The 15,553-nt window shown below is 52.7% G+C and overlaps 2 protein-coding genes across 3 annotated transcripts; one reads left to right on the forward strand and one right to left on the reverse strand.

Annotated features, from left to right (window-relative positions):
- The first annotated feature begins 3,104 nt into the window (after positions 1–3,104).
- Positions 3,105–5,081, forward strand: GPR182 (G protein-coupled receptor 182). The gene is made up of 2 exons (XM_036894872.2): positions 3,105–3,245; positions 3,772–5,081. Exon 2 carries the CDS (start codon positions 3,788–3,790, stop codon positions 4,928–4,930), a length of 1,143 nt encoding a protein of 380 aa, XP_036750767.1. The 5' UTR covers positions 3,105–3,245; positions 3,772–3,787; the 3' UTR covers positions 4,931–5,081.
- A 2,259-nt stretch (positions 5,082–7,340) lies between these two features.
- On the reverse strand, positions 7,341–14,815 carry ZBTB39 (zinc finger and BTB domain containing 39). 2 transcript variants are annotated; one of them, XM_036894869.2, is made up of 2 exons: positions 14,677–14,815; positions 7,341–13,361 (listed from the first exon to the last, which is right to left on the reverse strand). In XM_036894869.2, exon 2 carries the CDS (start codon positions 13,318–13,320, stop codon positions 11,185–11,187), a length of 2,136 nt encoding a protein of 711 aa, XP_036750764.2. In that variant the 5' UTR covers positions 13,321–13,361; positions 14,677–14,815; the 3' UTR covers positions 7,341–11,184. The 2 variants fall into 2 exon arrangements, with proteins under 2 accessions (XP_036750764.2, XP_036750765.2); XM_036894870.2 differs by lacking the exon at positions 14,677–14,815 and adding an exon at positions 14,359–14,384.
- Between the last annotated feature and the right edge of the window lie 738 nt (positions 14,816–15,553).

Here is a 15,553-nt window from a genome sequence, read left to right on the forward strand (position 1 = left end):
TTACAATGTCTTGTCTATGGTTTTTTAAAGAAAAAGGTGACAGGGGTGGGAGGGAGGAGGAAGGAGAAGGAGTAAATTTCCAGCAATTGTACTGCTGCTCCTACTGCTTGGAGAAAAGCTGTTTGCCCCATCTCCTCTTCCCCAGATTGGCAAATAGCCTGGGCTCCTGCCCCTCCCTCTTTCCCTGCCTTTCAATCTCTCTCTCTTTCCAGCTGTCCCCTTCCTCCCTCCAAAGAAAAACACCCACATGAAAACTGCAGAGCCATCACTTACTTCTTCCTGTGGGAGCAGTGTGCCCTCTGCACGAGGAACCACCGTCACCTCCTCTTGCTGCAAATGCACCCTGATGATGTGAGACACGGAGGACTGGGAGCAGGTGGAGGTGAGGCTGTAGGGGGTGATGCCTCCTCAGGGAAGGGAAAAGGTCCTGGGCACAGGACTCAAGAGACCCAGGAGACACAAAAATGCAGTCTTGACAGGAATGGAAATGGCCGTGGGTCAGAATGTGTGGCCTGTGGGGAGAGGAGACCAGAACTAGGGTCTTGCAGGAAGGTACCTGGTGGAGAAGGTCCTCCATTTGCACGTGTCAAAGGCATAGAGAAGGATACAAAAATTCTCGGAAGGTCCCTCATTGAGAAAAGATATCTATAGGCTAGAAACTGAGATCCTAAAGAGGGCAGAACTGTCTGAAAAATCAAAGTAACCACATTTGTCATTGTCATAGCTCATCATGAGAGTTTTTGATCCAGGAAAGGTCTGATGTGTGGGTGGAGGTGTGACATAATAAATATATATTTGCTCTTTGCCTCCAGTTCCTGACATACAGCTCTTAAAACCCCTGGGTGGTGGGGCTGACAGGAGCAGCTCATATGGAACACCCAAATCCCTGGGGATCTCCTGGGTGGTGAAGCATCCTTTGTTCTGACAAGGAGACTCTGGATGGGCTCCTGGATGGCTTCAGGATGGGACTGGTCACCCAAGATCAAGCCATGAATCCAGCCTCATACCCTGCCCCTATCCTCAGGCAAAAGTGGGACTGGAGATTGAATGAATCATTGATCGTGCCTACGTGATGAAGCCTCCATTAAAGACTCCTTATCTATGAGGTCCAGAGAGCTTCCAGGTTGGTGAAAGCATCCACGTGCCGGGAGGGTGGTTCATCCCAAGTCCACAGGGACATTAGCTCCAAACCTTTCCCAACATCACCCTATATACCCGTTTAGCTGGCTATTCATTTGCATCCCTCATTATAAACCAGGAAACATAAGTAAATGTTTCCCTGAACTTTGTGAGCCTTCCAGCAAGTTATAGAAACTGAGGGGGCTTTGTGGGAGTCCCCAGTTTTGGGACCAGGTTAAACAGAAGTGTGAGGACCTTGGGTACCCATTGCTTGTGAATGGCATCTAGTGTGAGGACAATCTTATGGGACTGAGCCCTTAACCTGTGGAGTCTTACACTAACTCCTGGTGGGTGGTGTCAGAATTAAACTTTAGGACACCCAGCTGGAGTCTAGAGAGCTGGAAAACTGGTTGATGTGAGACAAAAATCCCTACACACTTGGTGTCAGAAGTGTTATGAGTAGAGAAACAGTTTATCTACAGGAGGCTTTGGAAACCATGGCATTAGAAGTATTCCCTCCCATGGGGGTGCCGGAGGAGATGCTGCACAGCGATGTGAATGGGCTCTGTGCCCCTGAACTGTACACGTAAAAAATTAAAATGATAAATTTGATGTTATGTTTACTTTACCACAATAAAAATTTAATTAGAAAAAAAAAACCTCTTAGAATGAATAAACAAAATGTGGAATATCCATGCCATAGAATATTCTCAGCCATAAAAAGTAATAAAATACAGATACATGCTACAAGGCAGATGACCCTCAAAAATGTTATGCCGTGAAAAAAAAAAGCAGACACAAAGGTCACACGAGTATGATTGCATTTATATTACTATCCTTAAGTAGAATGGCAGTTACCAGTGGCCAGGGAAGAGGGAAGAGGGAAGGAGGGCTTAAGGGGCATGGGGTCTCCTACGTGGGCGATGAAAATGTTTGGAACTGAATAGAGGTGGTGTTTGCACAGCAATGGTACTGACTGCCACCAAATTGTACATTTTTAAATGGTTAATATCGTTAGGGTAACTTCACCTCCATTAAATGCCTAATCTCCTCCAGCCAGTACACCCTCAGCCCTACAGTCTACAACACATGGGCCCAGCTCCAGGTGGCCCTGCTGTTAGCACGGTATGGCTTGTGTGAGATGGGTGACCTCTCTGGGCTTCCCAGAGGATAAGGACGCCCATCCTTCCTCCCCACAGGGGTTCCTAAGGATCAAATTATTAAGTGAGGTGACATAGGTGTTCACCAACAGCACAAACCCATGGGTGCCGAGCCTCACCCTCTGGCTTGAGGGGAGACAGAAGCCTGGTGACTGTCTGTCTGACTCTCTCTCTGCCACCCTTGCCACACCTCTCAGGGAAAGGATGGGACGGTGAGGGGAAAGGGTGCTTCTCCCCACCCCCATCTGAGTTTCCCTGCAGCCCAGGGCTGCCTCCTTCCCTGTCAGGCATTCAGTCTTCCGTCTGTCTCCAGATTCTCATCTCAGATGGCAAACTGAAGGCTGGGGACAATGGTCGGGGGTGGGTGTGAGCCAGCAGGGGGGGCCAGAGTGATTAAAAGCTGGACTAACTCTCAGACTTATCTCCCACCCCAATCCAGTTCCCCTTAGAAGAAATCAAGACAGGGCAGAGTGGGATTTAAAGCCAATTTAGAGAGTGAAAAACACATATGCAAAGCATTTACCAGTCTTGACTCTGATAAGCACCTCATCTTGGTGATTATTTAATTCTCACAATTAATTCTCACTAATATCTCCCTATTAGTAGATACTATTGTTGGCCCATTTTGCAGAGAAGAGAACTGAGGTTTAAAGAGGTAAATTCACATAGCTAGTGAGGGAGGAGTCTGGATTTTAATGCTTGCAGCCCGACTCCTCCCTGCCGCTGGCACGTGGTTCTTTGGCTGTGACCTCACCCTCTAACTGGATTGGGGAGGCAGGAAAAGCCCCCACCCCCCACCATCTCCCACAGAGCCTCAGCCAGTGATTATGCTTCCCGGATGAGAAGGGCGGCCCAGAAGCCCAGCAGGGCCAGCTCCAGCAGCAGTCCCTGCAGTCTCGGCGCAGCTCTCCAGCAGTCCAGCCCTGCTGGCCCTCCAAAACAGAGGTGCTCCTGACAGAAACTCAGGTGAGTGCCACTCTGTCTCAGAGGGAAGAAGGTAATCCACACAGACACTACCAGCTTTCCTGCATGACCTACAGATGTCCCCAAGGGTGAATTAGAGGGGCGTGTGTGTGTGTGTGTGTGTCCCACATCCAAGGCCCAAATGGCAAGACAGAGCAAGAGCCCCTAAGAAAAGCCCACATGAAGGGCCAGGAGGTGAAGGGCCAGGAGAGAACTGGAGTTGGAGTCCACCTAGGGCTGGAAACTGGGTGGGATTGGCCAGGCTGGGAAAAAATCTGGTTGGGCACAAACAATTCTGTTCTCTCCCACCACTGAGGCCTCTTAACAAAGTATCTCTGCTCTAGGGTCAAAGCCGGCAAGTGAGTTTACACTATTTATCCACAGCTTGAAGGCTAAATGTCCCTTCCTTGACTTTTCCGACCCAGAATCTTTCCCCAAAGCCTCCTGGTCCCTGTGGCCTGCTACCTTGGAGACCTAAGGCTGCTTTCAAGGTCTCTTTTCTCTTCCATCCCTCTCTTCTCCTGACTAGGCATTTGCTGGTCCTAATGTCAGTCAAGGCCAGTGTGGGGCCTGGCCCCTCTGAGGGGTTCACCACAGAGCCTGCCAGCAACTTCGGGGAGATCCACAGCTGGGACGAACTGCTCTCCTTCTTCAACCACACTTTGCCCGAGTGCCACATAGAGCTCCGGGAGGACACCAAGCAAGTGGCCCTGTTTGTCCTCTACCTAGCCATCTTTGTGGTTGGGCTGGTGGAGAACCTCCTGGTAATATGTGTTAACTGGCGTCCCTCGGGCCAGGAGGGGCTGCTGAGCCTCTACATCCTCAACATGGCCATAGCGGACCTGGGCATCGTCCTCTGTCTGCCCGTGTGGATGCTAGAGGCCACGCTGAACTACACCTGGCTCTGGGGCAGCTTCTTCTGCCGTTTCACTCACTACTTCTATTTCGCCAACATGTACAGCAGCATCTTCTTCCTGGTGTGCCTCAGTGCCGACCGCTACATCACCCTCACCAGTACCTCTCCCTCCTGGCAGAGCCGCCAGCGCCACGTGCGGCGGGCTGTGTGTGCAGGCGTCTGGGTGCTCTCAGCCATCATCCCGCTGCCCGAGGTGGTCCACATCCAGCTGGTGGAGAGCTCTGAGCCCATGTGCCTCTTCATGGCACCCTTTGAAACGTACAGCGCATGGGCCCTGGCAGTGGCCCTGTCCACCACCATCCTGGGCTTCCTGCTGCCCTTCCCTCTCATCACAATCTTCAACGTGCTGATGGCCTGCCGGCTTCGTCAGGCAGGGTGGCCCAAGGGCCGACGACACTGCTTGCTGGTGTGTGCCTACGCAGCCGTCTTTGTCATCTGCTGGCTGCCTTACCACGTGACCCTGCTGCTGCTCACCCTGCATGGGACCCACATCTCCCTCCACTGCTACTTGGCCCACCTGCTCTACTTCTTCTATGACATCATTGACTGCTTCTCCATGCTCCACTGTGTCGCAAACCCCATCCTTTACAACTTTCTCAGCCCAAGATTCCGGAGCCAGCTGCTGAATGCTGTGGTCCGCTACCTTCCCAAGGTCCAGGCTGGGGCAGCCAGACGTGCTTCCTCTTCCTCTTCCTCCACTCAACATTCCATCGTCATCACCAAGGAGGGCAACCAGCCACTGCAGCAGCCACTCCCGACCAGCCAAGCCTGAACTTCCAGGCACCAAAAGCCTCACCCATCTCCACTCCTCAGTCTCTTGGAGCCAGCTCTCCTCCAGCACTGAGGGAGAAAGCTGGTGTAGGTGGGATCTGGTGGGGAGTGAGGGTCAGGGTCAGAGCACTCGTGGTTAATTTTGAGTTTGTCTTAAAATGTTGAGGCGGGGAAAGGAAGAGAATAGGGAGGGGGAAACAAGTCGTTGGTGTTGTACTGTCTCAGTCTTTGTGTCTAAGGGAGACACGCAGGAAAAAAAGGTGAAATAAACAATAGAGACAACCATCACTCTGAGTCTCTCAAAAATCTGCACTTCCAGCTGGGATTGGGAAGGGAGCTTAGATAAAGAGATGTCAGCAGAAACTACACGCAGTCATTTCAGAAACCACCCTGGCCGGAAAGAGTGACCTCTGCAGGGACCTCACAAAACTTTCCTTTTGTGTTTATGTATGCTGTTCATCTGCCAGCACACCAAGCAGGCTGTGGGGACAAGAGGCCAGAGGCCAAGGAACCAGAAGGCTTCAGCAGGACATTTCCTAGTAGTGCATCCTCAGTGATATGATACATGGAGGGGACAGGGACAGGAGGGGTGGGGTGAAGCTGGGGTCTGAGATAGGCGCCCTGCAGCTGAGTCGGCAGGGTGGTTCTCAACCCCCACCATCCAGGAAACGACTCCATTTCCTTGCTGTTGCTCTCCCCTAGGTCCTTCCCGCTCCCCTCCCCCCAAAGCACAGGCACTGTCCCAGTCAGTGCTCCTCCTAGCCCGATCCTCCCCACTTTGGGTCAACATTTCCACACTTCCGGGAAGAGATGTTATCAGAAATCCACCCCGTCTCTCCTTCTCTCCCCAGATCATCGGAAATGATCGAGAGACATCCATTCTGAGCAGAGCTCGGGACAGCCAGCAGCAGGCACTGACAGATGCCAGGTCCCTCAGCCTCTGTCCCCTCATGACATGGGCAGGCAGAAATTTCCCAACTCTGCCACAGGACAGAGTTCTGGTATTCTCCCAGATCAGCTCTCACCCTTACACTTCCTTCTCCCCGGCTGTCTTCTCATCTCCCTGCCCAGCATCTTACTTCTACAGCACTTGTCCTATCGATAGGGAAGCAAGTCTATTTGTTAACAAGTAGGTTTTCTGGGAAATGCTCACTTCTCATTTTGGGAAACTTGGACCATGCCTGTGAACTCTGATGTTACAAGCCTAAGAACAGGTCCTGGTCTACCTGTTCCAAGTCCTGGGCCTCTTAATTCTGACTGTGGAGTGTAAGACTTGTGGACATAATCACTGAGGGCCTCCTCCTGCTCAAATGCTCAGGACGCCTGGAATGTTTAACTTGGAATAACCACTCGCTCACTGACCTGGGTGGTCTCCTCTGCTCTTAGAAATCTGAAACTGTATTCACCAGATGCATTAAACATGTACTCCAGCAGGGCAGGTACCCATTTGTCAGGAGCATAGAGAGAAAATCTGTATTTACAATCCCCTTGGCTCAGGGGGCCCAAATCCAAAGGGGCCTCAAGCTGTGAACAGCTGCTCAGTGACACAGAGCTGTAGGCTTTTCCCCAAGAGTCTAGGTTTTGACTTGGGATTGCAGTAAGGGCTTCAATGCAAAAAATGCATTAAAAACTTTCCTCCCTGTACCCACATAAAAACCAAGCCCATATCACTGGCTCCTCTGACTTGGACTCTGAAGTTTCCTAAAGAAAACCCAATTTTACATTTCTGTCACATCCCAGGTATCTCAGAGGCTACTTCCCCAAGATCTTGCTCTTCTCACAGATCTCTCTGGCAACCAGTTACCACCCTGGCACCCCGAGTTCTTCCTTAGGGCCAGGGAAGGGGAGGGTGCTGTTCTGCTTGCAGCAAGGCTGCTCCCCTCAGCATTTACTGGGCACTGACATTGGGCCAGGCACCAGCAATGCGCTGAGACCACAGGGACCACATCACACCCTTACTTCTAGAGGTCTGTCTCCTTCCCTGGGGGTATATTTGTTAGCAACCTCATGAGATGATGCCAAAACTCGGCCTCCTATCTGAATCTGCCTCTCTCCACTTCAACATACCCTGTCATGGTGAATTAAATGGCACTGGCGAGACAATTTGTGGCCACATCTCTCGTCCCACCAGACATTAGCGGTCCCACTGCTCTCACTGGGCCAAAAGAAGATTCCCCCCCTCACCCCCAGGGATGTTCCCCCTCAAAGGGCGCAGGGTCACTGACTTAACTTCCCTCTAAAAATAGGTCAACAAGTTAACTCTGGGGAATTTCAGGTACAGGAAAGGAAAATGTGCCATCTGAAAGCATGCTGGCATCTGCTGGGCAGGATCCTGCTGCTGAACAGCCGAGGGCCTGATATGCTGAACTCAAGAGGGGCACGACCACAGCAAGCAGATAAGGAACTCCCAGTTCAAATTTCCTTTTTTTTATTCTAAATAAAAAACCACACTTTCTGCTGAACAATGGAATATAAAAGAATCAGATGTACACCGATTTTAGACATCTACTATCTGGGAAAAGAAGTTTACAAAATATACAAAACTTTACAGCAATAGATAGTAAACACTTAAATATTAGGAGGTCAGTACTTATTAATTTAATGGAAGGAGTTAGACGTCAACAACTCTTCTTGGTTTCGTAAGAGACTTCAGCTAGTACAGGTGGAGGGGGGAGTGGACTGGACAGGGGACGGATGTTAGAGTTAACAGTAAAACCGAAAGTTTCATTTTCAGCGTTGCGCATGATGAGTGATCACACTGAGAGCAGTGCTGTGCGCCCACTCTTCCTGACTCTGCGCAGGATCAGGGAAAAGGGCGTGTGGGGGCTCCCAGGTGGGCACTCCTCCACACGGCCCACTCCCATGCCAACAAAACCAGTGTCCATCTATAAAGGGATTTAAATTCACTTCCAAAGTTGAGTAGTCTAGGCAAACAGGCCACAGCAGGTGGCCAGAAAAGGAAGAAAAATCATCAGTAGCAAACCTGACTGGAGAGCAAGTTTTAAGCCCAAAGCCTTGTCCTGGAGACAAAAGGGAGCTGCTCAGAAGAGAAAAAAGTTAAGAACTTCTACTCATTTCCTGATTCGTAGGGGTCCCCTGAGCCCAACCTCAACTTCCTTTTTTCCCCAACTAAGAACGATAAAGACTCCACAGAGCCATAAAATTTAGGACCGAACATTAGGGTACAGCAGAGCTTCCCGGTGGGTACTGTGGCATCAGGGAGCCAACCATAGGTCACAGGTTGGCTGGAATACTGATGCCCTCCTCTGGCCACAAGCAGCCTCTGCTGTTCAACCCTGTGTGTGCCAGGCAAGCATTAACCTTTTCCCCTAGGAAACAAGCTGGGAATGACCTCGTGTTTAGTTTACTGCTCTACAGCCCCACCTTGAAATTCTTACTAATTTTTAAACAAAGGGCTCTGCAAATTATGTAGCCAGTCCTGACTACGGAACAAGGAGAAAAATGGGAGACAAGACATTCAGGGTCACAGTGAACCTTGGAACAATACAGCAGGAGACAGTGCTAACCTGGGCTCTGGGGCAGAGGGGGCAACAAAGTTAGAGAGGGTTGGGAAAAAAGGCAGACCTTCCCCCAGGGATCCTGGAGTGGCCTTTGCCACAACATAGTGTTTCAAGTAAAACAGTTTAGAAAAGGGTGAGCTGGAGGCAAAGGCAGTCAACATGACTCCACAGAGGTGGGTTCAGGTGTGAACGTGGGGGACACAAGGATCAACAGGTCTGGTCAGTGAGCCCCATGAGCTACCGATGCTGCCACAAGTCTGCCTGCAACCAACCAGGTCACTTGCTTGACCACCTGGCCCCAGGAGGGTCAGGGCTGCAGCTCTTTGTTTAGTGTTTCAGGGCAAACTTTCAGGATTTACTTTTTGGTTTACTGGCAAAAAGGGAAAACTTCACAGTTTGAGGTTAAGTAATACAGACTACCCAGCATCCATGATGCCCTCTTGTTTAAAAAAAAAGGGTTTCTCCAGCACACTGATCCCTTCTCAGCTACCTGGTGGGGCTGGGGTCCAGTAAGTATCACCCCTCTCAGATTCAGACTCAAAAAATCAATGCTCACCAACAGTCTAGGAGGGAATCATTCAGGCTTGAAAGGCTCAGTAGACACTTGATTGTAACTTTTATACATTTTCCTTGTTAAATTTCTAACGGTCAATGTGGGAAACGGAAAGCCAATCAGGGAAAAGTCTCAGAACTGCTCTCCTCACAGGCATGTCCGAGGGAGCACTGAGCCATCTGGGAGGGGTGATGAAAGGTGGCCATGAGTTCAAGGCCCTTCGTGTGCTGGTCACTCCACCAGAGAGCCAGGCAGCCAGCTGGGAGGCTTTATGAGCTTAGGGCTAAGAAGAAAGGCAGCAGACCCAACGTGTATAGGGCTTTGGTCCATCCTCACACCTTAATGCAGCTCTCCGAGTTCAGGGAGGGGGAGAAAATGCACAGACAGGCCCCCATGTGACTTGACCCCTCCAACCCAGCCCCCTGTCTATCGGGTCACAGGAAGGGATGGGAGGAAAGGCCTAGGAATTTAACAAGCCCCAACTTTTCAAACTTACATTCATTACCTAAAGAGTTCCCTGGGTTTATTCTGCAAGAGACTATCTGGAGAGAAAGAGAAGAACTTGCTTGTTTAAAGGCTTGACACATTCTCCCCTAGTTCTGGCCCCATTTCCCAAATCTCTGACCAGGACTGTCTCCTAGAATATGGCTACTTGCTGGGGAGAAACTCATTTTCCTGAAGTCACTTATCTAAGAGATGCTGGATAACATGTATATGAAAAAATATATAAATAAATATTAACGTCAAAAGGCTTTGTGAGTTAATTAAAACTACTTGCTTGTGAAACAGCATGGGCTGCTGCTGAGTCCCATTAGGGGAGTGTCAGGGTGGAGGCCGGGGACCCCAGAACTCACCTAAGCAGGGTGAGGTAGTATGAGTTACTGAGGTGCCACCTTGTGAACACGAGATCCGAGCGCCCTCTCCCTCAAGCCTTCTTTGGGCAAGACCCCCCTCAAAAGCCAACAGAGAACGGAGCTAACCAGCCCCACCGACTGGGCAAACGGGTTTCCTAGCCACCCCAGGCGGGCCTGAACCAGCTGATGTCCAATAAGGCCCCCTGGTGGCAATGCAGTGACAGATCAGGATAAATCCCACCAGGTCAAAGATAAGCTGCCAAAGCCCCCACCCAGTCAGCACAAAGGAATCACCAGGTCCCCAGACTGGACAGACTGAATGAGCAAGCCGCTCCACGTCAGTTGCTTGGGTCTTTTTAATTCTAAAGGGCTCACAGCCCACCACTCCACCACCTCAAGGGGTCTTCTCACCTACTCTACAGAACACTTGCGGGTGGGAAACGATGCACATTAAGGCAAGGCTGCTGCTATCAGACAATCCCCACCTCTCCACCAGGAAACTCAAGGCCCACAGAGGTGGCCAGATGATAGACGGCTATCAGGTGGCTCCCTGTCCTTTGTGCCCCACTGGGAAGACCTGATGTCCTGGGCCATCACTCCGTAAGATCATGTTTCTTTGGAATTCAGAAGACAACCCTCCCTTCCTTTCCCTCCAGGCTGCCACTCCTGGCAGCACTGCTGGACACCTCTTCTGGTTGGCAAGGATTTGTCCCCAAGCATTCTGACCTAAACAGAAAGCTCTGTCCCCAGTTTGGACCTAGCTGCCCAAAGATCTAGCGTCTGATCAGCAGATGAGAGCCATGCACCAAGCAGGCCCCTCCAACCCTGCCGCCTTTTCCCCTGAGGGCTGGCACTGGAACCTCAGGTGAGCTGCCCTGCCGACTCGTTTTTTTCCTCCAGGTGTCCCAGCTGGAGGCTGGCAGTAATACCCACAGTGAAAACCCTCTCCACCTCCTCTATTCAGAGAGGCCGTTGGTTGGATTCTTAGCAGCATAAAACCTATCAGTAAACTAAAATTTGAGAGGCTGGGGAAGGGCATCTAGCTGACACCAACAGCCTGACGAGATCCCAAAACCAGCCTCCAAAGAATCAAAATCACAGCCCTTCGTGGGCAAGAACAGATAAGGAGGTAAACATTATAGGGCTGTTGCTTCTCCAAAACAGTAACAGCTCATGTGCTATCTCTTCTTTTTTTCTTCTTTAAACACAAGACATAACAAATTCCTAGCAAGGCAAAATTGTAACTTCGGCTGGGGAGAGACCAACAGTCACTAGAAAACCAATGTCCTGGCTGCCGCTCTGGAGCACTGGTGCTGCTGGGACCCAGTCAGCTGTCTGGGCTCTTCTCCGCCTCTTTGGAATGGACGACGTACATAAAGGTCTGCTCGATGGTGAAGTCAGGCGGGAGGCTGCCCTTGTGCACACCGACATGCCTGCTCATGAGGTTCAGGGTGGAGCTGTAGTGGCCACAGACTGTGCAGCGGTACATGAGGGCCCCTGAGTGTGTCTTCAGGTGGCACTTGATGGTTGACCGGCCTCGGAAGAACTTGTGGCACACTTTACACTGGTATGGCTTCTCGCCCGTGTGAATGCGCCGGTGGTAGTTGAACTCACTCGTGTGGGCAAACCTTTTGCCACAGACCTTGCAGCCATACTTGCTGTTCCCAGGCTGGCCCTGCACAGCCAGCTCTTCACTCAGAAACTCCTCTGCAGGCAGCTTCCGCTTCTGCAGAGCTGGGTGCTGTAGCCCAAAACCAGGGCGTGTGCCAAAGCCACTATTGCATTTGTGCTGGCTGACATGGTAACGATAGGCAGCCTCTGACTTGAAGCTCTGGCTGCATAAGTGGCAGTGGAAGAGGGCATCTTCCAGGCTTTGGTGTACAGCCATGTGCTTCTCTAGCAGATGCCGGTCTACAAAGCTGTTTGCACAGACAGAGCAGGAGAAGACCGAGATGCCGAGGTGGGAGAGCGTATGCCACATGAGGCTGCACAGGTTGAGGTGGCGCTGGTCACAGATGCTGCAGGCCTGGCCCTTCAAGTTTAGATGGTCAAGGATGTGGCCCCGGACCACGTGGAAATCTTTGGCCAATGCCTTCCCACAGGCAGCACATTTCAACTCTGTGGAGGTTGCCCCTGAAAACAGACCCAGCTTCCCAGACAGGGTATCATTGGGGTGGACAATTATGTTGTTCTCAAATATTCCATCCCGTCGGTGGAGCGTCAGCTGCCACTGGGTGAAGAATTTAGTTTCACACATGTCACAGGAAAAGAGGAAAATACCAATGTGGGACAGTACATGGGTCACCCGGGAGTTTCGGTCCTGGAAATGGGTCTCACAGACCTTGCAGTTGCCTGTTAGCAGGTCCACGTGGTCTCGAGCATGCTGTCGGATCAGTTGGATGTTGGGCTCTAGAACTTTCTTGCATACCTGGCAGGGCATGGCCTTATTCTCTCGGTTGTCACTCTCCCCAAAAGTCAGCTCATCCTCACTGTCATCACTCAACTCAATCACCTCCTCAGCTGTGCCTATCTCCTCAGTGGGGTCTTCAAACTGCAAGTCATCATCCCCCAGATCCTCTAGGTGGAGCTCATCCATCTGCCCAAAGCCTGGATCTCTGGAGAGGTCACTATTGCTCACACAGGAGTCGGTCCCAGTGGTAATGTTTATTGCAGGGTCAGGGCTGATGAAGTTGTTTTTACTGAAATCTCCATTGCTCTGAACTTTGCATGGCTGGCAGGAGCTTGAGCTGGTTTGGATGCCCATGCTGACGGTGCCTGGGACTGGCTGGGTTGTGATACTAGGAACGGAAGTGAAAGGAGCAGGGGCATCATGGTCTTCTGTCTTTGGTGGCAGTGGCTGCTGTGGCAGAGGCAAGCTGTGGTTAGTGTCATTGGTAACATTTCTTTCTTCCTCTTTATAGCTTCCCCCAGCATCACCAGGTAGCACATAGTTTCTGTCAGCACCAAAGTTCTCCCCACCACCCCGGAGTTCTCCAAGGGCATGGGTGGGTCCTGTTGAGCTACCAGTCAGGGTACCAGGGTTGCTGCCACTGCTGCTGGTCAGGGGCTTGGCCACAGCAGTGCTCTCCAGGTCGGGAAAGGTAGAGTGACAGGCCCGGAGGAGGTCCTCCATACCCAGGCGCTCCGCTACCTCATAGATGACTCCGACATTGATCAGGTCTGTGAAGAGCTCGGATGTGTAGACAAAGCTCAGAATCTTCTCAAAGTTGGCGGGAGTGATGAAGTCCACCACATAGGTCCTGGCAGCATCAAGCCCAGTGTTCAGGAAGAGGTTCTGGAAGTAGCCGGCCGCACAGGCCAGCACAGCTTTGTGGGCTGGGAAAGAATGGCTTCCCACCACAATGGTGACGTCGCACATGGTCTCGGAGAGCCGGCACTTGTTGAGTTCCTTCAGCAGGTTGTTGGGATGGTTGGTGCTTTGCAGTTTGATCCTCATGCCCATCTTAGCAGCTCCAATGTTGCCTCCTTGTCAGCACAGTTCATCTGTGGACAGAAAGGACAGGTGGATGGCCAAACACTCCCCTGCCAGTGAGGTCTCTGCAGGAGAAAATGCCACCAGCCAGAGCTGCCAGGCCCAGGCAGCAGGGCTGAACGGGTCTGGGGGACGTCTAGTTCTGCTGGGGGCAAGGACAGCAAAGTAATGGGACGATGGCCTCTGTCCCCATATATTCCCAAAGACAAACTTGTTACGACAAATCCAAAAGTATTTTTAACCATCTGATAGCTTAGTTTTTAAGTCAGTAAGAGAGGTCGCAGGCCTGGTAAGACAGAAGCTAGTACCTAAGAGCCAAGCCAGAGGCATCCTCTCCAGCACCACCTTGTACTTTACCACAGCAGCTGGCTCAAATTTTTCTCCTATTAACATCCTAATTTCCCCTGAATCCCATCTCTCTGTGTATAGTCTCTTCCCTGAAGGCGCCAAATGCCATATACATACTTGAACAAAATTACCAAAGCTCCATAAGCTGCTGAGGAAAAGATAAGGATGCTTCCACACTGTTTCCTATCACCGCTATCATTACAGTCCCTAAATGAATGTGCTGCTCATTCACGTGTCCCAACTCCCGACTCATGCTACCTGCCTGCTCCTTTGCCCTCCATCACCCAGAGCCATTCGGATACTGCTCTCACGTTCTCTCTTCCTGTGAAGGGTGTTAAAGCCCTCAGAACCCAGAGAGTGAAGCTGAACAAAACTGCTTTATTTCTGTTCACCACCCTTTTCGGGATTAATGCATATGTTAGACTTCCCTGAGGCCGTAAGAAGGCAGGTAACTACACAGGTAAGACTCCAGAAGCTCGGCTCCACAGAGCCCCCATTCCGGGCCCACAGGCCGAAGGTGAGCTGGTGGCTTCTCCCGCAGTCTCGCCCTCGCCTTCCCGCGCCTCCCCGGTCTCCTGACTCCCAGCTTCTCCCGGGGCCCAGGATGCTTTGCGCATTGTGGGGTGCCGGCCCAGCACCCCGGGCCCGGTGGCCACCCACCGACGGTCTGCAGGTCAGGCCGGAGAAGCCTGGGATGGGGGGGTCGGGAAAGAGCAGACACGAAACTTCCGCGAAGGCGCCCCAGGCCCGCGGCGCCGCGGTCTCGCCTCCGCAGTCGCGGACCCGGGAGTGGGGGCGCTCCACGGGGGCACCGAGTCTTCGACCGCGGCCCAAACAGCGGGGGATGCCCCGGGAAGATGCCGGGGGCGCGCGGGGCTGGGGAGCTGGGGGCGGACGGGAGGGGCGAGCGGGTACGAGAGAAAGGCCGCGGCGGGGTCGGGCCTCGGCCGGGGCAGCCCTCAGCCCGGCCGCGCTTACCCGGCTCCGCGGGCCCGAGCACCATCGCCGCCGCCTCACACAAAGGCCCCGGCCCGCCGCGCCCGGCCCGACGAGGAGTCGGCGCCGCCGGCCGCGGCCAGACTCTCCATCCGCCGCGCCGCTCGCCGCGCCGGCCCGGACCGCCCCCGCCGCCCTGCCCGCAGCGCCCCCCGCCGTCCCGGAGGAGGCAGCGTCCCCCGCCGCCGGGCGCCGGCGGGCTCCGCGTGTCCACCCCAGGCAGTCCCGCCTTCCTAAAGCGCGGCCCACCGGGCGGAAGCCCGCTCGCTCCTCATCCTCGTACCTGCACTAGCGAAGTCTTTCCCGGTTCTGAGCTGGAGGCTTCTCCTCGTCTACGTCTCATGGCCCCAGAACTTTCTCCAAACGTACACTATTGTAGTTTCACAAAAAGTTGTTACTTGAGTTGACTGACTTGGTCTCCTCCTCTGGTCTGCGGGCTCCCCGAGCGCAGCCTTCTGTGCCTGCAGGCCCCGACCTCCCCGAGCGCCGCCCGCTTGTCGGTCCACAGCGTGGGTGCTTCCTAAGGCCCGTCTGCCCCCCAACAAAGCCTGGACGAACACGTCCATGAGAGCTGGGCCCACGTGGACCCCTGAAAACTCGCCGCTGCCCTCCTTTAGCCTGGGTGTCCAGGGCACGGGACCCACAGGATCCCACTGCACCTTGGCAGCTCAGGCCTGTGTCCTGCTGCCTGGCTCCCCCAAGGGGGAGCGTATTTGCCACCCCAAAATAGGCCTCTTGGGCATAAGGATGGTTTCAGGCTGACTACTTTTAAGAAACAGCAGAGACAGGAGATGCTCAAGAAAACTGAGTAGAACTTGAGACAGGGACCATGGGCTTAGACAGAATAGGGTGAGGGCCT

Source organism: Manis pentadactyla, chromosome 10 (genome assembly GCF_030020395.1).
Source record: "Manis pentadactyla isolate mManPen7 chromosome 10, mManPen7.hap1, whole genome shotgun sequence".
Classification (NCBI taxonomy): domain Eukaryota; kingdom Metazoa; phylum Chordata; class Mammalia; order Pholidota; family Manidae; genus Manis; species Manis pentadactyla.